The sequence below is a fragment of the Ahaetulla prasina genome, chromosome 1 (assembly GCF_028640845.1).
Source record: "Ahaetulla prasina isolate Xishuangbanna chromosome 1, ASM2864084v1, whole genome shotgun sequence".
NCBI classification, from domain to species: Eukaryota; Metazoa; Chordata; class Lepidosauria; order Squamata; family Colubridae; genus Ahaetulla; species Ahaetulla prasina.
In genome coordinates this window covers 348,901,620-348,926,470 of record NC_080539.1, presented here as the reverse complement: position 1 = coordinate 348,926,470, position 24,851 = coordinate 348,901,620, and the positions used below count along the sequence as shown (strand labels likewise).

At 36.3% G+C, this 24,851-nt stretch overlaps 1 protein-coding gene across 2 annotated transcripts in view; it reads left to right on the top strand.

Annotated features, from left to right (window-relative positions):
* The window catches only part of EXOC5 (exocyst complex component 5), a 26,053-nt gene extending 1,202 nt beyond the window's left edge, over nt 1-24,851 (top strand). Inside the window, exons 1-18 of one of the 2 annotated variants that reach the window (XM_058163001.1) lie at nt 90-680; nt 4,722-4,816; nt 5,832-5,979; nt 7,193-7,387; nt 10,095-10,159; nt 13,242-13,270; nt 13,372-13,481; nt 15,008-15,052; nt 15,315-15,455; nt 16,428-16,510; nt 17,771-17,980; nt 19,311-19,458; nt 20,139-20,247; nt 20,987-21,107; nt 21,858-21,944; nt 22,238-22,346; nt 23,994-24,209; nt 24,473-24,851. In XM_058163001.1, the coding sequence (XP_058018984.1) occupies nt 639-680; nt 4,722-4,816; nt 5,832-5,979; nt 7,193-7,387; nt 10,095-10,159; nt 13,242-13,270; nt 13,372-13,481; nt 15,008-15,052; nt 15,315-15,455; nt 16,428-16,510; nt 17,771-17,980; nt 19,311-19,458; nt 20,139-20,247; nt 20,987-21,107; nt 21,858-21,944; nt 22,238-22,346; nt 23,994-24,209; nt 24,473-24,661 (2,142 nt within the window). In that variant the 5' untranslated portion in view covers nt 90-638 and the 3' untranslated portion in view covers nt 24,662-24,851. Of the gene's footprint in view, nt 1-89; nt 681-4,721; nt 4,817-5,831; nt 5,980-7,192; nt 7,388-10,094; nt 10,160-13,241; nt 13,271-13,371; nt 13,482-15,007; nt 15,053-15,314; nt 15,456-16,427; nt 16,511-17,770; nt 17,981-19,310; nt 19,459-20,138; nt 20,248-20,986; nt 21,108-21,857; nt 21,945-22,237; nt 22,347-23,993; nt 24,210-24,472 lie in introns of those variants that run through there. The other variant, XM_058163000.1, reaches the window with a different exon arrangement.

Genomic DNA, 24,851 nt, shown 5'->3' with positions numbered 1-24,851 from the left:
TGGGAGAAGCGGAGCTTAGTTCCCTTGAAGAAGGGAGAATCCGCGGGTGCATTGCCTGAGATCGAGCCAACGGTTGAGGGTCGTTGGGAGACGAGAGGACCTTTTCCTCCCACTAGGAAGTGTTGGCTGTGCAAGATCGGTGGGGGAAAAGAGGGAGGAAACCCCCCCTAGAAAACAGTTTGTGGAGAGGGGGACGACAAGAAAAGTGAAGAGTAGATTGGGGAGGGGGTGTGGGAGAAAAAGGAGTGTATTGAGTAAGAAGAGGTGAAGGTAGACCTCCCCTCCCCCAGACCATGAGAGGTGGAGGAGAGAAGTAGTCACCTGCAGAAAGAGGAATGGAAGAGAAGTAGGAGGAAGGAAGAAAAGTTGGAGAGGATAGTGATTGAAGGGGGTGGAGGTAGTAGAAGACCTGGGGGAGAGAGAGGACAGGATGATAGGCAGTCACTAACCATTGCCCAGGTGAGAGTGGAGCAAATGAGAAAAATGTGGGCAGTCACTTAAACTGCTGCCCAGAAAAGGAACAAATGGGAGGATAGGAAAGAAATGAGAAGGGTGGAATTGTGGAAGAGTGAGATGTAATAGGAGCTACTGGAGGCTCTTAATGCTTAAAAGTTCCCCTGTGTGATTGGAGTGAAGAGATGTCTGAAGAAGACCATCAGGATAGTGATAATCAGAGAGAGGTAATTGCAGGCGATGGGGCAAGCTGTTCCAAGGGTGAGGGATTGGGAAATTTGAGACCAATCCCCTCTTCCAGCCTCTTGATTACACTTAAGAATTAAACTGCTGGATTGCTGGGGACCTAGTCCCAGGTTGATGCTCTTAAATGCTAGGTGTGCCTTTAACAAGACCATCAATTGTGGCATGATTGAGAATAAAAGGGTAGGATACGGCATGTATTACTGAACCCTGGGTGAGCGAGGATAAAGTGTCTGCCTGACACTTACTCCTTTAGAGGTGTAACAAAAGGGACCAGGAGGTGTAAACATTCTATGCAGAAGCTCTCCTCTCCTAAATAGTTTGAAACTTTGGGTATTTTTGTTGTTCACTATATTGTTATATGTTATTGATTGTAAACCACTTAGAATCTGACTATTGTAGCATAAAAACATTTGGAATAAATAAATTGTATCTCAACTTGTCATGCAGCTGTTCAAGGCAAGATTATTTTGTAAACAATGATTTGCAATAAAATTCAAAATGGGAATGAGTTTGGAGAAAGATTCTAAAGATATAGAATGGGGATGGATGGAATATAGGTTTCCAGTTGTGTTAATTACAGTCATGCTATTTGAAAAGATAATTTAACAGTAATATTCTTGTTTTTTAATAAACTTCCTAAAATGTTTCTCCCTGCAAAACTTCATTTTGTTTTCAATTGGTGTTCTTAAGAGAGGAAAAGCTTGTACAGTAATATTGATAATTAAATATTCCACCTCCATTAGCTATTCTGATTCTATGACAGCATTCTTGCAATTCATAGCTGTGGCATTTTGAACTGAGAATCATTAAAATCCTAGCTACTAAGGAAGTAACATCAATATTTAAATTAAAGGTCATATAGGCTCCTATTTTCATAACTGCATTTGCAGCCAATGTTCACATGGTATGAAGGGAATTCATTTTCCAGGATTGTCTTAAATTGCAATTATTCAGACACAACACTCTGCTCTGGAAAAAAACTGACAATGCAAACTTCTCTGAGCACATAATAGGAGCAAAGTGGGCTTTGAATTTATTTGAGGAACAGATTTACCGGGGCTTTATTTTTCTGGCCTTTTTTACTTCCACAAAAAAAAAATAGAGCGAGCATGTCTAATTTATTAGGGCCAGAATGATGTTAGTAGTATGGTATATGAAGGGTATATATGGGGAAGGAGGCATGCCCTGGAAAATGAAGCCTCAGTTGAAAATGAATCTACAATCTTTGCTCATGCCAAAACCTGGACAAGTCAAAATTCGTCTCCAGAATATTTTTTTAATAAAATGTATAATTGTTCCTTCATTGAAAAGTCACAATCCACCCACCTTCTGCATCTAATTTACTGAAAAGTAAGTTGCATTGAATTCATTGGCTGAATTCATATAATACCTGTTTTTTTTAGCATGACACAGGAGTTCTTTGTTTTCACCTGGTATTATGTGTGAACCATTCACATACAAAAAGGCATAATTAAAATAACCCCCACTTAATAAACTTACAGGACTGCTGGAAATATTTCAGGATAATACAGTAAAATCAAAACAATCAATATCCCCATGAAGCAGCCAAGAATTGATAACAGAATCCATAAAAGCCATGTTTTAAAACCTGTTGAAATGGCTGCCTTTTTTTTTTCTTGACCCCCCCCCCCCCATTAAAAGTGAATTAAGATTGGTTGCCCTGACATTGTTTTGTGGAGCACATGTTCTATTTTTTGAAGATTGCAACCCTAGGAAAAGCCCTTTTCCTAGTCTGCCTCACAAAGATTTCCAATGTTTATTTGTAAATTCAGAATACAGATGGCAGACTTTTTGATTTGTCAGATCTGTTTTATACTGGCGAGAGATCTTTGTGGAAATCCAGAAATACCAGTTAGTATAGTACTATTTCATTTTGTGTAAGTAAACCTGCAAAAATAAAGTTTATATATTACAAAATTTCAATTAAGGCCAACAAAACAATAACTACAGCCATACTTTCTGTCCAGAAATGAGACACTTGGAGAAAGATAATCCATAGTGTCTAGTGTCAAGTTAATTACCTTGTTCTCTAGCTTCAAATATTGCAATGTAATAGGTTCCCATATCACTTCCGGTAGAATACGTTGGAAGTTCAAGTTCAACAACTTCCCAGATTAGAGGAAAAGAATGTAAACTTACTGGTTTTCTCTGTGCAAGTTAATTTACATGAGTTAAGTTAAAGACAAGCCTTTGCTCTCTGAACAAGAGATCAAATGTTTGGTGGTATTTTAGAATACCTAAATGTGATCTCAAAATACTTTTGAGTCAGAAAAGCTTGTTTTTCTTAGTGTTTTTTTAAAAGCCCTGTACCTCCCAGTAAATTAGAGTTTAATATTAGATTTAAAAAATAATCAAAAACTCTTCGTCTTTTTTCTCAAATGAAATTAGTACCAGCATTGTAATAATTTCATATTTAAACATGTTAATAGTTATCATTAATGTGTTCTATCAGTAGGTGTGTATAACCATTGCATTCTGTACACTTAAAATTTGAATTAAATTTAAAAAAATAAAAAATGCAGATAGCTTTCCCCAAAGACCTACAGTTCAGAAATGTCATGTAGAACATGAGAGTGACCAGGGTTTGTAAATATGCAAAATGGGAGTGGTGAGATGAAAACCACAGCGGTGGAAAAACTGGTACAGTGTATTTTACAAAAACGTTGAAAAAAATGAGTCATGAATACAGCCTTGATGAAATGGCTTCTTGAAGCTTACCCCTGGTAATTTTTGGAAAATGTGGGTGCTGGAACATGTGTTTTACTATACTCTTATCAAATGTATTCTTGTGAAATTATAAGGCAAATGTTTTAAATCTGAAGAGGACATTACGGAACATGAAATTGCCTTATATTAAGGCAGACCATCCTTGTATGAGCAGGTCCCTTAAATACGAGTTGGAGTTTTTTCTCATGGCTGCTGAGATCCTTGTAATAGGATAAATTCAGGATTTTAAAAAAGACACCTTCCATTGCACAGTCGAAACTCCTTTTGATCTATTCTGTGGAAAAAGCCCTCTGTATGACATGTTAGCCATATGGAATGACACTGCAGAATGAATTAGTGGTAGAGTAGACTGAACTTTTGTTATTTTTTTTTTGTTTACATTTATACCCCGCCCTTCTCCGAAGACTCAGGGCGGCTTACAGTGTGTAAGGCAATAGTCTCATTCTATTTGTATATTTACAAAGTCAACTTATTGCCCCCCCAACAATCTGGGTCCTCATTTTACCTACCTTATAAAGGATGGAAGGCTGAGTCAACCTTGGGCCGGGCTTGAACCTGCAGTAATTGCAGGCTTTGTGTTCTTAATAACAGGCTTTACCAGCCTGCGCTATTCACCGGCCCCTGACAGTTCTTGAATTGTAGAAGGCTGGCAATTGCTACTTATGGTTGCTAATTATGCAAACTTTAAATGAAATATTTTATCATTTTCAAAATGTTCAGTTTTTAGATTAAATGGACAAATATCAGAAGTGTCATTGGTCTTATTATATAATTGCAGAAAAAATGTTTTGAATAGTTTTTTTTTTCCAGTGAGATGTGAACATGATGTAGAATATATTTCAGCACGCTTTTTGTGCTGAAAACGCCCTCGGCTTATACTGGTCTATACGGCTTATACTGAGTTTGTTTTTTTAAGCCCTCGCTTATACTCGAGTATATACGGCTTATACCGAGTTTTTTTCTTCTTTTTCACATTTTACCGGACGGGAAGCCCTGCCGGTGCAGTGAGAGGCGGGCGGGAGCCGCCAGCCTTCTCAGCTAAGGGAGGAGGGTTTCAACCGTAGGTGCCTCATTTCCCACCCTCGGCTTATACTCGAGTCCCCAGTTTACCCCAGTTTTTGGGGTAAAATTGGGGACCTCGGCTTATACTCGGATCGGCTTATATTCGAGTATATACGGTAGTTTTTTTTCCCCAGTGAGATGTGAACATGATGTAGAATATATTTCCAGCTGTGGCTCCTTGTAAAAGACTCTTTTTTTCTTGTTATGGCTAGGAGCCCTTTGTAGCAGATGAGTACATTGAACGCTTGGCATGGAGGACTCCCGGTGGAGGTTCTCGAGGTGGCATGGAAGCTTTTGATCCCAAAAGGTACTGTAACACTGAACTGCATAATCCAGCCATACAGTTTGAACTTTAACCATCTTCAGCACAGGGCAGTCTTTCCATGATTCAAAGAAGTATCCAGTAAGTACACTAGTTATAACTCAACCCATTCCCCTCCCCTTCTTAAGACATTTTCAGTATAGCTTAGAAAGTATCAAAACTGTGGTTAGAAGGGAACAGTTTTTCTTTTCAAAGCATAGATTCAAGAGCAAATGGATCTTATACAGACAAATCAACAGATCATTTTAATTTCTGTAAATGATATCAAAAGTTTAGTGAATTAATTCATTTGGTATATAACTTTATATATGGACAAAGATACGGAATAAATTAAGGGCGTATAACATTGATAGATTCTTGGATTAAGGAGAAGAAAACATAACAGAATAAGAGTTGGAAGGGACTTTGGAGGTCTTCTAGTCCAACTCCCTGGTCAGGGAGGAAACCCTATATCATTTCAGACAAATGGTTATTCAATCTTAAAAACTTCCAGTTGGAGCACCCACAACTTCTGGAGGCAAGTTGTTCCACTGATTAATTTTTCTGTCAGGAAATTTCTTCTTAGTCTAGGTTGCTTCTCTCCTTGATTATTTTCCATCATTGCTTCTTGTGCTGCCTTCAGGTGCTTTGGAGAATAGGTTGACTCCCTCTTCTTTATGGCAACCCTTTAGATTTTGGAAAACTGCTATCAGGTCACCCCTAGTCCTAGTCCTTCTTTTCATTAGACTAGACATACCCAATTCCAGCAGCTGTTCTTTATATCCCTTAAGTTCCTTAATCATCTCTGTTGCTCTTCTCTGTACTCTTTTTTACATCATGGTGACCAAACCTGGATGCAGTATTTCAGTTGTGGTCTTACCAAGGCATTATTTGTCAGTGCTATTTTGTAAACACTTTGTGATATTTATGTTGCTTTATATTCTGTAAAGTCTCATTTTAGTACCAAAGATAAACATTTGCATATTAAAACCTGTCTTATTAAACTGTTTATTCTCATTAGATTGCAAGAAGAATTTGTGAATCATATCAATGAACTGAAGTTGTTGGATGAACGAATCCAAAGGAGGGTGGAAAAATTGGAGCAACAAGTCCAAAGGGAAGCTAAGGAGTTTGCCAAGAAAGTTCAAGAACTGCAGAAAAGCAACCAGGTAAACACAACCACAGACTCTTCCATTGTTCTGACTCACTTCAATAAATTATACCTAGAATGGCTGAGGTTGCACATTGTGCTTCTCCATATGTGGTTGATTTGGTTTTGGTTTAAGTGTGTTTTGAACCCAGCTGCTTGTAAAATCATGGTTTAGAGCTAGGTATTAACTTTGTGATGGATTCCGTTCTAAATGTTGCATTAAAAGAAGTTATTTTTTTTTTGGGGAAAGGGGGGGAAAATGATATATGGATTGATTATTAATGTACAGTAATGTTTGAAGATATGAAATAAAAATGTAGAATGATATTGAGGCTGCCCGACTGCCATTTCAGAAAGAAAAGGAGAGAGGAGTAGAAGGAGGGAAGAAAATAGGTAGGAAAGAGTTGAGAAGGAGGAGGGGAAATAGGGTGGAAGAAGAGGAGTGGAGAAGGAGGAGAGGAAGTAGTAAAGTGAAGGAGATGAAGGATGGGAAAGTAGTAGAGGGTAGAAAGGGAGGTTGTGAAGAAAGGAAGTGGCAGTCGGGCAGGCCTGAATCAGTAATAAATAAAAATTAATGATTAATGATGGATAATAGTTTGTACATAAATATGATGTTGGAAAATGAAAATAAAAAATATTTTTAAAAAAAGATGTTATTTTTATTCCATGAACATTTAATGCAATAACAGTTTAGGCATACTATAGTAATCAGTAATTCCTATTTCCAGCATATTTCACTGTAAACAAAATTTGATAAAGATTTGACCTTTATTGATCATGACAACTCAACTTACCTTGATATCTATACTTTTCCTTATAGGGAGAGATTTGTTTTCAATTGCTTTAATTACATCAGATGAAATATCTGCAACTATTAACTAGCCCTGCTGGAATATAGACAAATATATGCAATTCAAATTCAAACTTCTTTGGGGGAAAGCTTGATATAATTCTAAATTTCATACTACTAAACTACATACTAATCTTTGTGATGGCCCATTCCAAGTATTTTATTTTAGTGGAATTAATCTGGTTCAAATTAGTTAAAATGGTATTTTTCATCAATTGATTTTTAATTTTGGTAGGTGTTTGCACATTTTAGAGAGGCTTGGCTGGGTCCTGAATCATCCCTTATACTGGCTTCTGAGCTTTTACTTGAACTGAATGTTACTAAAGAACTTGATTTCCATTCATTATAGAAAACACAAACATTTTTTGTCTATTTCTCCCAGGTTGCCTTCCAGCATTTCCAAGAACTAGATGAGCATGTCAGCTATGTGGCAACTAAAGTCTGTCACCTAGGTGACCTCCTGGAGGGGGTAAATACACCAAGGCAACGGCTAGTAGAGGCTCACAAACTGATGAAATACTTTAATGAGTTTCTAGATGGAGAGCTGAAGTCTGATGTTTTCACCAATCCTGAAAAGGTAAGACCCGTCAGCCAGATTGAATGAGGTTACTCATGATAAACTGAGTTGCCCTAATTATAATTCTTGCTACAACTTTTCCACAGTTTAGTTCCCCAGTGAGCAACTTGTCCAGGCTCCATTGTTCTTGAGTGCAGATTAACTTCATTTGTCTGCTGATTCAGCTATTTTCAATGTGGTAGTGCTGTCACTTTTTCATTTTGCAAAATCATAAGCAACTTGAAAGAATGCTAAGAGAGTAATCCTTTAGAATGCCTTAGAAATCCCTTATATTCTTCTTCTGAACATCATGCCCTAATTCTTCCTACTTGTGAATGAACATTTTTTCCACACATGATCCTTGAGAAATCTCTCAAACAAAATCTCTTTGTATAGATAAGTATTTTCAGGGTGTGTATTTAGATTTCTTCTTAAGGCATACAATGAATACTGAGGTGCATTGATAAAACCTAGCAGATGTCAGAATTTCTTTCTTGTGAATCTAACTGCACCATTTCAAATCGGGATATTATTTTAAATATGGGCACAACTATTAGCCACCTGCTGCATCTCAACTTGGAACGGCATTTGGAGCAGGGCCCTTGAAGATGATTCTAGGCTATATGGAAGGAGGCATCATTTCAGATAGTGTGGTTTATAAAAAGCCATTATTCCCAGCCTTTTAAATAATAGCACAGGAACAGGCAGCACAACGATATTTAATGAGAATGTGTTTTGTATGTGAGTTGCTTATACCTTATCCCTGTCTTTCTGACTCAGGACATTATGCTTAGGACAAGTTTCTTGGACCTACCAAGTGCAGCTGAGCTGGGACAATATCTCCCAATGATCTCTCTGTACCAGTTATTTTGCAAGTCTTGCTTTCCTTGCCAGATCTTACAGGGCTTTTTATCATCCATATTGAAAACTCCTGAACTAGTAAAAGCACACTCCCAAATCAAGTTCTTAGTGTATGTTATTATCACAGTCATCAAAATAGTCTTAGTTCTTCATTCCTAATGAAAGCCTGACTGAAATAACTCCAAATAATCAGCATTCTACAGATGTCTTGGAGTTATAAGGCTACCACTTTCTCAGTCAGCTTAGCCATCAGTAGTATTTGTGAGACTGGCAGATAGTTTCCAGCTGTTACAAGACAAGAGAGGGTTTCTTTAAGAATGGGTGCTGAAGAGTGCATTTCTTCTACAAGGAAGCAATTTGCCTTAATCATGGGGTGGTCCTCCCTGCTTGATTAAGTCAGCCAGAAAGAAAAAGGGTTGAAGAAAAAGATAGTGATTTTTACCTCTTCAGCACCTTGTCTTAATCAGTTAATTCATTCTGTACCATCAAGTCATTTTTTTCATTCCTAGGGACTACATAGAGAGATTTATCCCTAACCTGGTTTGCCAGATCTTCAATGGCAATACTCATTCTGGTTACTCTCTTCATTTCTTTCTTTGTACTTTTCCCCAGCATTAGAGCCTTTTCAGAGAGTTAAGTCTTTGCATAACATATCCAAAGCGGGACAAGTCTGATTATTTATACCTCAGTTTAAAATTCTGGGTTGATTTGTTCAATAATCCATTTGTTTGTTTTCTTTTTTTGTTGTTGTTGTTGTTTACATTTATACCCCGCCCTTCTCCGAAGACTCAGGGCGGCTTACAGTGTATAAGGCAATAGTCTCATTCTATTTGTATATATTTATATATATATATTTTACAAAGTCAACTTATTGCCCCCCCAACAATCTGGGTCCTCATTTTACCTACCTTATAAAGGATGGAAGGCTGAGTCAACCTTGGGCCGGGCTCGAACCTGCAGTAATTGCAGGCTACTGTGTTCTTAATAACAGGCTTTTACCAGCGTGAGCTAAACCGGCCGTCTTCTTGGCTGTCTATGGTATTTTCAGGAGTCTTCTCCAATAATATTCTCTCAAAACCCTCCCTGTCTTGCTCCTTCAAAATGCAACTTTCACTTCTCCATAGAGTGTTGTAGGAATACTGTTGCTTGTATAATTCTGATTTTTGTAGGTATATACATAGCACTTAAATGTCTTTTCCAAGGCCTCCATTGCTCTCTATCAAGGGATAGTCTGTGGCATATTTCTTGAATCTGCATCAATATCAGATTAATTAAAGCAGATTGGCATGACTTTATTCATTAACTTCTTGTTCCCCAAATGGCAATTTTAGCCCTATTAGTGCAATTATGTGCTACCAAAATAATTGGGTAAGGAAATTTGACTGAATCAACAGTTGAATGAATTAAGTGTGTTGGAATAGGGTCCTATAATAGTGTTGGCTCTGGTATTAGATCTAGAAATACCGTATTGAAAAAAAGTTAGTCCTGAACTGTGTGTGGAATCAAAGATACATTATATTTTGCTCAAACTACCTTGTCCGGTGAAATAAATGATGCAACAGCTATGCCAGAAGGATAGCCTATGTAGGAACTGAAGCAGGTGGAAATGTCCCACAAAGATTTTAATTCTTGTATGTACAAGAAAAAAGATATTTATATATAAAAATATTTATATAGAAATAAATAAGGAGGACAATTTTTACAAAATAAATTTATTGTGGGACTGATTTTTAGGAACTATGTACTGGTCACTCAGTAAAGGAATGCATTGTGGGACACTTCTCCAAATATTTCTGATTTTTACAAGTAAGTCATTGAAGACAAATTAAAGAAGACATTGAATAAATTTTATGTCTTTTCCTTATAGATTGAAGAGGCAGCTGATATTATCCAGAAGCTGCATCTGATAGCACAGGAATTACCTTTCGAAAGGTGAAGTGTGACTGATAGCTAAAAGTTATCTTTGATTTGTGTTTGTACCAAGCTAGATTTTAATTGATTCTTTCTACTAACATTTTTGGGAAAGTGAGTCAAATTGTAACTCAATCATGTGATGAATCAAAATGAGAAACTTAATTTTAAAAGAACAGATTAATAGCCCACTAATGTTTAATGTTAATTCTGTCACAGGTGGAAACGTATCAAGTGGTTTATAGTGCAATTCTCTGCCCATTCCTTGAAAAGTAAGCTCCAGTATATGCAGCGGGGTTTATTCCTAGGTAGATGTCTGTAGGTTTGCAGCCTGATTTAAAACATGGGAAACACACTTTACAAAGATCCCTGACATTTAAAAATCTTTTAAATTTATATGTTTATATATTTATTTAATGTATTTTATATGACTTAGCAGTTGAAGTTCTCTGAATAGTTTATAAAAGGAAAGAAAATATAAGTAAAATTACTAAAAAATAAAATGAAGGTAAACCAACAGCCATGCAAGGATCTAAAAACACATTCTGCGTGTCATTAGAATAAAAAGCTTAGGACAGCAGTTCTCAAATATTTTGGTTTTTCTATTCTTAAAAATGACTGAGGAATCCAAAGAGCTTTGGTTAATGAAGGTTATATCCATGGATATTAAAAATTAAAAACTATTAAAAACGAAAACCGAGACATTTAAAAATATTTATTGATTTGACGGTGGACCCTCTGAAGGGGCCTTGGAATCTCCAGACTTTATTTTGAGAACTGGTGGATTAATAAGGAATGTGGGGGGGGGAACCCTTCACTTGAAAGTGCTGTAGTCTTGTCTTTGGCAAAAAAAAAAAATCTGGGTAGGGCTTCCATATCCAACATCACCACTGTAAAACCTTCTGTCTAATAGCCATTCTCTTCGTTTTATTCACAAGGCTTCAGAAGCTGGTTTTAGTAACTGTTAGATTTGTTTGGTAGAGGCCACTGCTTCAGGTGACCTGCAGTCAAGCCACTTAAAAGTTTTAGTGCCAGCACTTTTAAAGGCCCAAACACATAAGCAGAGGCAGGAAAGCCCTGGCTTAGTATATTCTCATCTATTTTGGAATACCTATAGTTGTGTTATCTTTTTTTTCAAAGATAGCTTAATGTATAGTGCTTTACAGTAATGCATTTTGCAGGTTAATAAACCGTACTGTAAGCCACCCAGAATCTCTTTGGATAGTGAGATGGGCATCAGGTGAAATTCACTTACCTTCCCTACTGGTTTGCCAATGTGCGCACCATCATCTACACATGTGCAAAACCTGTGCATGCGCAGAGGCTTAAAATGTTGCAAAAAAGCAACGTCATGATGTCTGTGCGGGTGGGCGGAGCCTCCCGCAGCCACCACTACCTGTTCGCCTGAGCGGAATAGAACTGGTTGGATTTCACCCCTGGATGGGCTGCATATAAATTTCATACATAAATTGTCAGAGGATAACTGAAGCAAAACTATTGCATGTCCTTTGTTATGTTAGAACATTTGATGAAAAGCATTCTTTCTGAAGTTAGTGTTTGTTTTCCACATATTTCATTTATTTCTTACTTGGAAATTTCTTTTATTTATTAAGAGAGCTTTTCCATCATTCTGTTTGGATCTTAGCCTTAAAATAGCAATAGCATTTTAAGACTTACATACCGCTTCATAGTGCTTCATAGCCTTCCCTAAGCAGTTTACAGAGTCAGCATATTGTCCCCAACAGTCTGGGTCCTCATTTTACCAACTTCAGAAGAATGGAAGGCTGAGTCAACCTTGAACCACTCAGAATCGAACTCCTGGAGTAAGCAGTGTGTTAGCCCTGCAGTACCGCATTCTAACCACTGCACCACCATGACCCTCCTCAAACCATAGTGTGTACTGAGACTGGCAGTAGGAAAAAAACCCTCAATGTTTTAAAGGATAAAGACATAAAAGAGTTGCATTGGATAGGAACACAGGAAAGTTGATATCAGTGATCCTGCTAGAAATTGCATTTAAATACATAACCATCATACTGTGTTCTTTTGGGATAGGGATAGGTAATATGCAAACCTCAAAAACGAAGTAAGAAATAATAAGGAAAATACATTACTATTATAGAAAAAGAAAAGGCAGTATAGCTAAATTTAGTTTACATCAGTGAGATCTTTTAAAAATATGTACAATTCTTATGCATCTACCAGCAGTATCGCCACTACTGTATTTTATATTTATTTGCAAAAGTAATACAAGTTTTGCTGCTCTTAGGATTCAAATATTTGGAGACCTGAATCTTAGGATTATCAGCTGACATTTGGCTTGTGTTGTGAGTCTCTGGTTTGGTAATAATTGAAAGGTGGTTTCTTGGGAGCAGTGCTGGTTTATTTTATTATTTATTTATTTATTTATTTATTTATTTATTAAACAAATTTATATGACCACCCAACTCACACACAGCAGGTTTACCTATTCCTCTCTGTATTTCATATGCTAGCTCAGGGGTAGTCAACCTTTTTATACCTACCGCCCACTTTTGTATCTCTGTTAGTAGTAAAATTTTCTAACCACCCTTAGAGATACAAATAGTATATTTTCAGAAACTTAAATTTTATGGGAATTTTATGAAAACCTAATGAAAATGGTTTTAAATAATGCTATGATTTTTTTAAAAAAAGTCAATTAAATTAAAAAAAGGAAAGTGCTTCAGTATCGGACAAAACCCCTACCACCCACCATGAAAGCTGGAACACCCAGTAGTGGGCGGTAGGGACCAGGTTGGCTACCACTATGCTAGCTCAAAGTACCTATGGTTGCTGTTAAGTACGACTTGACAGGCAGTGCCCCTTAATCTTATTTTCTATAATTATGTGTATTTTTATTTTCTATAACTATGTGTATAACTATTTTCTATAACTATATGGTGTAAATGTTCATGGCAGTCATGCATTAATTTTTCAAAAAGCATTTTGCTTTATTCTTGGGTGAGATAGCTAAAATAGAAGCATTGCATCTAAAAGGTACACTGAATATGTAAATGTCTCATGGTTGGAAGATTGAAATACTAAGGCATGAGTTTTATTCATCCTTTTCTTTCTTTCACAGGTTTTCTGATGTAAAATCTAAAATAGCAAGTAAGATTGCATCTTTTAATTTTTTTGAAAGTAACTGCTGTCACCGTTTAATCAACTCTGACGTGTTATTTTATTTCTTTTATCCTCTTCCTTGAACTCAGGTAAGTACCATGACTTAGAGTGCCAATTAATCCAAGAGTTTACCAATGCACAAAGAAGGGGGCAAATCTACAGGATGAGAGAAGTAACTGCAGTTTTGCTACATTTTAAGGTAAGAAGTCTTATCTCTAAGGCTATAGCTTTGTACACATTTACAGAATCTCTTCTGTACTGTTTCCTTCTAATAAACTTTGTTTATATCGAAGCATATGAGTAGTTTGGACTCGAAATAAATCTTTCTTGATGCCATTTTTCCCCCAGTAGAACTGTGCAGCCATTAATGCACCAAAATATTTAGTCCCTATTGATTGTATTCTAGTAAACCTTTTTTTTCCAGGAATAGTACTTTCTTTTGTTATCACAAGTGTGACAGTTGAATTATTTCTTTATTAATTCTTTTCCAACATTGGTATGAATATGACTGTCTTTCTAAAAAATATTTCTCGAATAATCAATCTCTTCTCTATGATCAATGCAGTTGATCGAAACTGTTTTGAGTCATACATTTGCGTGCAGGTTCAGACTAGTTTTTTTTTTTTTTTACATTTATATCCCGCCCTTCTCCGAAGACACAGGGCGGCTTACATTGTGTAAGGCAATAGTCTCATTCTATTTGTATATTTATATACAAAGTCAACTTATTGCCCCCCAACAATCTGGGTCCTCATTTTACCTACCTTATAAAGGATGGAAGGCTGAGTCAACCTTGGGCCTGGTGGGACTACAACCTGCAGTAATTGCAGGCAGCTGTGTTTAATAACAGGCTTCTTACAGCCTGAGCCACACCGCGGCCCTAGTAGCTGTTATAGACAGAGGTAGAACTTTCCTTCTATGCTACACAAACTGAGCCTGTTTTGCATGTGCTTATAAGTGCTTGTGTAACAGGTCAGGGACTATGGCTAAGTGGGATTAGGAGCAATAAGGATATTTAGTAGTATGTTTTGATTCTGGGCGCCGTGGCGGCTCAGTGATTAAGACGTTGGACTTGTCAGCTGGAAAGCCGACAGCCCAGGTTTGAGATTTGAGCGCCATGCAATGGGGTGGTCCTCACCCCAGCTCCCGCCAACCTAGCAGTTCGAAAGCATACAAGTGCAAGTAGATAAAAAGATAAAAATTACGTTGGGAAGGTATAACAGCACTCCGTGATATGCTGGCCACATGGCCATGGAAATGTCTTTGGACAGTGCTGGCTCAGTGGCCTTGAAATGGAGATGAGCACTGCCTCCTATAGTCCACAACGACTAGCGGAGTAAAATCTGCAGGGACTCCTTTACCTTTTTTTTCATTCTGATTTTATATATCACAAGATAAAAAAGTTTGGTATTCCTGAACATTGTATTAAAATTCTCATCCTGAATAAACAGGTTTATTGCTATTGATTCAACTCAGGAGGCAATGGCTCTGAGAGGCTGTTGAATTGGGGAAATTAAATACAATAACATGGATAAGCGATAAATGGCTTTATTTGAGGACTGACAATTGTAATTTTAGTTGACTTTGTTGTCATTCGAGAGACTAAAAATAGAAAGAAGAAGCCAGAAAAGTAAATATTCTCTACCTATTGTTTTTTTTATTAATGTCAAACAATAACTACCTTGAATATTTAACTACATTGCAGAATCTTTTTTCTCCCCATAGGGCTATTCCCACTGTGTCGATGTATATATAAAACAGTGCCAAGAGGTAAGGGTTTGGGTTAAATATTTATATGAAATACCTATACCAGTGGTTCTCAACCTGTGGTCCGCGGGGGTCTATGAATGCTTGAAGAAATGTTATGATTTAAATCTTGAGTTAAGTCTTGGGTGTCCGTGTCCATGGTCTGTGGCCAGAAAAAGTATTTAAAGGGGGTGTGTGGTGAAGAAAAGTTTGAGAACCACTGACCTATACAATAGATAAAAATATCTTAATGTAGAAACTCTCTTCTAATTTTTCTGTGATTCAGGGTGCCTATTTAAGAAACGATATTTTTGAAGATACAGCCATTCTGTGCCAGACTGTGAATAAACAAGTTGGAGATATATTTAGTAGTCCAGAGACTGTAATGGCCAAACTTATTCAGAATATCTTTGAAATTAGACTTCAGGTAACTTATGTGTGTTCCTATTTTTTTAAACTACTTGCCAATATAACGTTCACCTTTTTTTGTTGTTGTAACCATAACTTTACCTGTACCAAATGGCAAGAATGCATGATGTATGATTGGTAGCCTGTGCCAGTCTTTCCCAAACCTTTCTCTCCATTTGACATGGACATTGTCTGATAATGGACATGATGACTTGGAATTATGGGAGTTGAAGCCACAGATATGCATGCTTTCTCTTGATTCAAGCTTTTGCTAAATTTTCCAGTCTAGGATGGTTCACCCAATCTGTCGTTCCCAGTTGTACATGGACAGTCGCTTACGTCAGAGGATCTTTAAGGGCATGATTAGGAGAAGACTCTGGAATGTTTTGTACTTAAAACTGAATGCTACTTCAGACAACTATCTAGGGATCTCAAGATGCTTCTTTTGATTCTTGCTTATACTTAATTTTATTTCCTGTTATTCCTCTGCTTAGGAGATACTTTGCTTTATGCTTGGATTCTTGGATTTTCTCTCCAGCTATATCTATAAGCATAGGGAAAGAGAAAGAATGCATAGGAAGACTGAAGCCTAATGCTTCTGATAAGGCTCTGCATTCTTGTACTTAAAATTAGAGAACAGCATGTCAAAACGCTGGTATTTTCTTTTGTAATGAATGAAAACGATTTGTTTAATATGAAGTCCATATGGGGAAAATAAAGGGTATCTTCATGTCTATTATTTTTTTCCTTTTTTATCCTCCCCCTCTCCTACCCAGGCTTTGAAACAAATTGGATAACAATGGTTAGGTTACAGTGAAAAGACAAAATTCAAATAATGCAGAAATGCTCTGTGAATGGGTGCAATGTAATGTTGCCGCTGATTGTGATGGAAATTTCATAACTGAATTAAACTGCATTGAATATATATTAGGCACTTGTATTCTTAATGGAAAGGAAAGAAATAATAGAACACTGGCCTTTACTTTCACAGGGTTATATAAAAGACCAGTTAGAAGAACGTAAGAAATCGGATGCAGAGCAATACCTTCAGAGTCTTTATGACCTGTATACAAGGTTGGTTTTATTTTAAATAACTTAAACAATAAAGCTGTAAGAGGCCCAGGGTGGGTCTTCTCGTTTGATTTGTCCTTCTGTGGTTCTGTGTAGATGTTGTCTTTTTTTTTTTTGAACTTTTGATTTTTTCTTTATGCTAAATATTTTCTTTTGCATTAATTTATATAATAACATTGGGAAGCTGGAGCGAAAATGATTGCACTGGCTCTGTTTGTATGTAATACTAAAGCAGAATTAGCTTTAACCATAAGTTGTTTTTTAAAAAAAGCAGGATCATGATGGAATTATTTTTACACATAACCAAATTAATCATATTCTGGCCAATTTCTGGTTTCATTTCTTAATAATTTTTTTCGGACCCAAAATAGTTCAGATGAGCATAATAAAAACAAACAGGAATAGGTTCTGGATTCAGATATCAGAAAAAGACATTAAAGGAAGCCCAGATTCATAAATCAACAGTAAACTATGTGTTCAAATTATGATTTGTTTCCAAAAAGTAAACAGTGATTTGTATGGGCTTGAAGTTATATGAAGCTAGAAACAAAGTACATTATGACAACATTATGTGTAAAACCTGTTTTTACTCCCATTTCCGACATAAAGTTTAGTGCCCACCTGCTGATAAAAGTGCTAACCTTTGTGTTAAATCAACCCAGAGTGCGGGGAAACTGCTTGAATAGCACGGGCTATTCTTATGTGAGACAAATACAAGTCAGTTGGGAAGGATTGGTTTTGGCATTTCGTAAGGGAATGTAAAAAAGATTGATTAAGGATCTCTTGTTCTTACTAGGAGATTTTCTAGTAATCTCTAATTCAGTTAACTGTTAAGGTCCATGTTTGCTTACTGGTAGATCTCTGGGTGATTTCCAGTAGGTCAGCAAGGATTTCTGACTTCCAGTTGTTTTAACAATAGCTGTAACAAAATGACACCCCCGCTCCCACCCTCAATTACTTCATAGTAAGCTTTTTTTGTGTGAAAGGACTATTAACTGTGTTCATTTCTCATAATCAAAACAAATTCCTGGGCTGAGAATTCTTTAATTTTAAGTGTTTGTCTTTTGCTCTAAGCTCCAGCTGTTGGATCTTGGGGTTCTAGATGAAATAGGCTTGAGGTCTGCCTACTTCCATAATAGGGCTAGATGCATTCTGACTCCTTACTGTGCCCCCTAAGAGGTGAACGTTTATAGATGTTACACCTGTATTTTACCTCCTGCAACTACATTGTTTTCTTCTCTTGCTCCTGGCCTTAACATAAAGGACTACTAATCTTTCAAGCAAATTGATGGAGTTTAACTTGGGCACTGATAAGCAGACTTTCCTGTCTAAGCTTATCAAATCCATCTTTGTTTCTTACTTGGAGAATTACATAGAGGTGGAAATTGGTTATTTGAGAAGTAGGAGCTCCATGATTCTGCAGCGCTATTATGATTCCAAAAACCACCAGAAGAGAACTATTGGAGGTGGAGGGTAAGTACTACTTTTTAATCTTATTATTGCTGTCTTACATACTTGTAAAATTTGCAGCATGTATAAACTTCTTTACGTATGTATACCTTGTTTAAAATATGTGTGTAATGCTTATGTTAACAATAGTTTGATTGTAACATGACAGTTACTGATTGATTGTGTATCATCAGGCATTTCCTTTTCCATGTAGGATTCTAATCTGTGTTGGATGATCTTAAGCATTATTTCACTAGGATGTAAATTAAGGATATTAGTTAGATCTTCACTCTTATAGTTATAAAGACTGACCTCTTCCAGGCTGTTGGCCCCTGCGTCATTTTCCAGATTTCTTGGCATAGTTTGGTTAGAGGTTTTATTGATTCTGCTTCTGTTGCTTGCCATGTTTTGATAGATACTCTATCCAAAGCCTTCCAATTTTGTAAAGGTTGGATTGCTGATATGATTTTGTCTTATAATACAAAAGATTCTTTAACAAGGGTATATCTTCTAAGATACCTTAGACATTGACATCTGTGGTTCAAAAATTCAGTGAACTTTTTCCATCTTTTTTAAAAAAATATTTGAAGAAGTAAGCTACAAAATCATGAAAATCTGCAATGAGCTGTGCTATGACCATAAATGTCTCAACAGGGGAGTGTAATCTCTTTGGAGATTTCTGTTTTGCCTGTTCTAAAAATCCTTAGAAGGGGCAACAGGAAATAAATCAAATCCTTAATACATTGGCAAATTAGCTACTATAATTCATCCATGCTATACAGCCTTTTAAAATACAAACTATTTAATGCAGGTACAGATTTTGTCCAGCAATTGATATGTTAGAGGAAATGAATTTCCACATTCCCACAATGCTTTGTTGTCATAGAAAAGGTGGTGATTTAACAGAATGCATACAAAGAATCTCTATTATAATTGTTTCTTTTACCGAACCTGCACAATCAGGATCAGCTTCTGAAATAGCTATGTGAGCCTGGAAAAAGTTAACAGCTGCTTTAGCGATTGAAATGCATCGTATGTGCTCCCATAATTTTTTTTTTAAGAAGTTGCCTGGTTTTAGCATTTATCTATTCATGAATATCTTTGATTCTGCCGTAACATCCTGAATTTTCTTCTGAACGACTGTATGTCTCCAGCCATAGAGGGTGCTCTTGTTCAGTGTTGTGGATTTTGATGCATCACAGAAAAAAATGGCTGTTTTTTTAAAAGGAGGTATATGTCGAATAATGTCATTTTATAAAAATGAAGCCTCCCCACCCCCAGTAGAAGGGTATTTGTTTGTTACATTTGTTACATTTAATACGTTAATAATCTATCTGGGGCATTTCTTTTGTAGCATTCAAGACCTCAAAGAGAGAATACGACAGCGAACCAACCTGCCTTTAGGCCCAAGCATTGATACCCATGGTGAAACTTTCTTGTCCCAGGATGTTGTGGTGAATTTATTACAAGAAACCAAGCAAGCTTTCGAAAGGTGTCATAGGGTGTGTATATGCATAATATAGAGCTTTCTAGCTATTGCATATTAGAATACTTATGTAAACAATATAAACTTATTGGTTAATTGTAATTCAGCTTCTAAAATAATTTTATTATCTTGTTTTTATGCTGTCTTTATGTTATTTAAAATAGAAAAAGTAATAGATAATTTCATGAATTAATAATATAGCACAGCTTTTAGGAAAATTGAGGGGCCTGAATAACATTGCAGGAAATTGCTTATTGTTAAAGTCCCCACAATATCCGTGTGCTCTCCATTTTGTGTAGATTGAATCTGGATCCCAAAGGCCATCCTGGAATTTAGGCACTCCAACGTTTTAAATTCTTTTAACATATTTCAAATTTTGAAATTCGTATTTCACATTTGTTGTGAAAAACAAATGAGTAAGAGAGGAACAAGAAATATTGCTTTATAAAAGTGCAACAGATTGTCCAGAACAAGAAAAGAGGCATAAGAAGAGCAGTATTTAAGGCTCATTAGATATATCTACAACTTGTCTACAAGTTGGAATATAGCTAACACAAGAGCTGGAAATGATTTGTGATATGTGAATGTTGTCCTATTTTTCCACAATTACGCTTGTTTGAAAGTAGTCCTATAAATATGCTTGCAAATGATTTCGTGCTAGAAAGAGGATGAAGTTGATGTTTTTCATTTTTAAAGCTTTCGGATCCTTCTGATTTGTCAAAGAATGCTTTCAGGATTTTCTCTTTGCTAGTGGATTTCTTGTGTATTGAGCATATTGATTATGCTGTGGAAACTGGGCTGGCTGGTAAGTCTATTTCTGTTTTACATTGCAGGATAAATTAGCTGATAAATAGGATGATTGATTGAAGTAAATTTATAAATCAATAGCAACAGTGAAATATAAAACTATATATTTTAAAATGTTTTAAAAGAACATTTAATTCAATAATACATTTTATTTCCACCTTTTATTGATTCTAAATAGACAATTTGTTTAAATATTAGGTCTGTGCATGCTTTAAAAGAGGGGTCTCCAACGTTGGCAAATTTAAGCCTGGAGGACCTCAATTCCCAGAATTCTGGGAGTTGAAGTCCTCCAGGCTTAAAGTTGCCAAAAGTTAGAGAGCCCTGCTTTAAAATATTCATCTAAAGCATAGTTAGAAAGCTTTAAAATGATTCCGAAGACATACCTCAGAACCTCTGTACCTCATTGAACCTACCTTTCTTTAGGTTTCCATATGATTCTGAAAAAAAGACGTGGCTGCTTTAAGAGTTGCATTAACTTGAGAGAATCAATTGTTGAAAACAATCACAATGTTCTTTGGGCTTACATGAAAGCACCTTTTTCTGAATCATTTTCAAAACATGCACAGCCCTTACAGATAACCTTTACAAAACAAATCATCATTCTTAATATGCTTGATAAATTTGTCCTAAGACTAGTTGTATAATTATTACTCATGATTCCTGATAGATTGTTAATTGGATTTTTTTTCTTAGTCCCAGTGAAATGTTAATGTGTTGACATTTCATTTCATTTTTAGGTATTCCGTCTCCAGATGCCAAGAATGCAAATCTTTATTTCCTGGATATTGTAAATCAGGCTAATACAATTTTTCATCTTTTTGATAAGCAGTTCAATGACCATCTGATGCCGTTGGTGAGGTAGGTCATTTATTTTATCCTCATGCCAAAAACCACGTGGAATTTTGGTTCTGACTCATAAATATTCCTTCTCTCAAAATCTTCCTGAATAAAGCCATATTAAAAGTGCACAGACTTTGTTTAAATAGCCTCAGTCTAGTCATTCTGTATTAATGGCTTCCCTTGCAATAGATTAGCCTTCCTTTTGGAAGCCTGCCTCTCTTCACTTCATACCAGTGTTTAGATTTTTTAAATAAATAATAAAGCTAGTGCTGGTTTAACCATGGGCATGCTTGTGCACTTTGCTAAAGTTGGCTAGTTTGAGAAACAGAAAGTTGAACCTAAACAGGCCTCTGATATGATCTAGCACAGGGTTGTCAAACTCGTGGCTCGCAGGCTGGATGTGTCATGTGCTGGCCACCCCCGCCCCCATTTTAGCGAAGGGAGAAAAAGTTGTGATGCGTCACATGATGACAATGTGATGCCGTGACTTTGACACCCCTGATCTAATAGATTCTGAAAATGTATAATACTTTTCTGTATTTGTCCACATCTTGTATTTGTTTGTATTCCCAAGTATTCCTTTCACATCAGTTGGATTATTCTGTATATAATTTTGACATGAAAGCTTATTTTCTGAGAAGGAAAAATAAAAGTGAGATGAACTAGAAAATCCTTGCACAAGTTAAGTGCTTGGAGTGTCCAAGTTGTTTGCAGTTGATGCGTGCATTATAATAGATGGTTAACTGTCTATTCTTTAATTTATCCCAGCTCTTCTCCTAAGCTTTCTGAATGTCTTCAGAAGAAAAAAGATATCACAGAACAAATGGAGGTGAAATTGGATATGGGCATAGATAGGCAAGTGAAGATTTCATATTTTAGTTTATCTTTCATTTTGTCCATTATTGTATTAATGTACTAAACAAAGGATTAAATATTATAGTTTTAAGAATTCACCACAAGGACTATATTAAATATTAAATAATGAAAATAATAATTTGGCAGTCTAGAACTGCTTCATTTCTGCAATTTCATGAAAAGAGAAAACGCTTGTGCACATTGCAACTTATGAAGATCTTTGGATCATTGGAACTTTGTAAAATTTAAAATGCTCTTTCTAAATCTTACAACCTAGTATTTTGATTTTGAAGGACACTAAATTGCATGATTGGACAGATGAAGCACATCTTAGCAGCCGAACAAAAGAAGACTGATTTCAAACCAGAAGATGAGAACAATGTTCTGATTCAGTACACTAATGTGAGTAACTATATATAGTTGAGTAAGTGACAAGTGGCACAGCAAGTAATTGGGTTGCTGCTGGTATTCTTTTCTAGAGTTAAATGTGCCTGGGTTACATTGTATTGCCTTGCTTAATAGTAAAATTTTCTTCGACTTATCTAGGAATGCAGTTTTTTCTTGTGATTTAAGCTGGGGAATATTAGTATTTCCTTATACAGTATGTTCAGTGTTAATATAGAAATATTCTTAGACCAATTGTATTTCTTTAAATAATTTAGATTTTCTGCAAGAAGTTTATATCCTCTATATATCGAGCCTCAGTATTTGCCATCATGATTTAGCACTTATTTACCACCAGCAGTCAATCTACCCATTCTGTAGAATAATGCATTCTACATTTCAGCTCTAATAGGGCATATACAGAAAGCAAGAGTGAAAATGTTCACATCCCTTAAAGCATAAATGAGAGTTAGAACTCTGTGTTGCTGTCATCAGATCCAAAATCTATTAAATTCATGTACAATCTTGTATTGTATTTTAGTTATAGAATTGTTTTTCTTAGCATTTCCCTGCATAGTTGCAAGACCTGCTTGTTTTTCCACTATACTTACCTAATTCTTACAGCAAATCAGCCAACAAATGATTTTGTTTATCAGCTGGCTTATTGCAGAGCCTGGGGCTGATAGGGGATTATTGGCCTAAGGTCACCTGGTAATTTGCCTGCCTCAGTGAAGACTAAAGCCTAGGTCTCCTTGCTCCTTGTCCAGCACCTGCCATACTATTGGTTCTCATATTTGATACAAGATACTTTAAATGAATTATGCCTAAATTAAGAGAGCCAGTTTGATGTAGTGTTTAAGGCATCGGGCTAGAAATTGGGAGACCATGAATTCTAGTCCAGCCTTTGTCATGAAGCCCAACAGGTGACCTTGGACCAGTCATTCTTTCTCAACCCTAAGAAGAAGGAGGCAAACCACTTCCAAAAAACCTTGCCAAGAAAAACGTAGGAACTAGTCTTCATAGTTTCCAGGAGTCAGCAACTGAATTGAAGGAACAATAAAGGAGGCTATTTTAATAACAATTTATTTTTTATTGGAATTCAAATCTCCTTTGTCTATTCCACGGAGTAAATGTAGAATGATTCCGACATTAGCCAATTATACTTTAATTGTTTGAAGGTTATAGGTTGGTGGATGTGTGTGATTATTTTCTCACATTAATTTTATTAATAGATTCACTTTTAGTAAAACTCCGTGTAGGTTAGAGAGGAGCAGAGTGATTTGTAAATAATAAACTATATAATGGGTAAGATATTCAAGGCAACATAGATCTTTTCAACAATGTGACTGGAAAATTAATACAATTTCAGTTATGGATGTCCAAAATAGACTGCAATGTAGTTATTTCAGGTAGTAACTGGATTACCAAGGTTTTTCTACATAAACAAGCTGCTATCCATTGCAAAGGCTTAAAATCTTTTAACACATAAGAGGTGGAGAGAATTTCATGCTCTGGAAAAAAATCATCTGAAAGTGACATACTAGTTACTTTCCTTGAACGAAAGTTGATATCTTAGGAGTAGCCCAGGGTGTCTCCTCTCACTCATTTTGTAGCTTTCCTATCAAGATGAATCTTTTCTCCTTGACATCCTTGTTTATGTGACAGGCCTGTGCCAAAGTCTGTGCCTATGTTAGAAAGCAACTGGAAAAGATCAGGAATTCTATGGATGGCAAGAATGTGGACAGTGTTCTGATGGAGTTTGGTGTTCGTTTCCATCGCCTTATTTATGAGCATCTACAACAATATTCCTACAGCTGCATGGGTGGCATGTTGGCAATCTGTGATGTGGCTGAATACAGAAAATGTGCTAAAGAGTTCAAGGTAAGTATTGGCTATTATTGCAGATGTAATCTGAGATGTGGCTGATGTATATTGAACTGGCTGATGCTGTGGTCTTATGTTTATAAAATGAGCACAGTTTAATGACCGATCTCTCAGATTTGTTGTATCCCTGAACAAGATGACAAAAAGCATTGCATTAAGAAATACGTTAATAATTGTTAATCATGTCTAAGCTGACTTTCTGAAAAGTACCCCTTGATGTTTATACTAAAATTTTGCTTTGCTTTTCCTGATTGTCACAGGTTGTGTTGGTATTGCAGCTTTTTGACACGCTACATTCCCTTTGCAACCTCCTGGTTGTAGCCCCAGATAACTTGAAGCAGGTCTGCTCAGGAGAGCAGCTGGCTATTCTAGAGAAGAATATTCTCCATTCCTTTGTACAGCTCCGCTTTGACTACAGATCCGCTCGTCTTGGTCGCCACTTCAGCTGAGCATGCAGAAGAAGAAAACCAAGTATTTACAAGGACTTGGTTTTATCAGCAACATAAGAGAGTGGCTTTTGAGTGAAAATTGAGCGTGGAGGTTGCTTGGACAAACAAACTGTCATAACTAAATTGGTCTTTACCACTGTCCTGTTTTCATCTTGCTTCTGGAATAAATAATCTTACCAGGTTCCTGTTA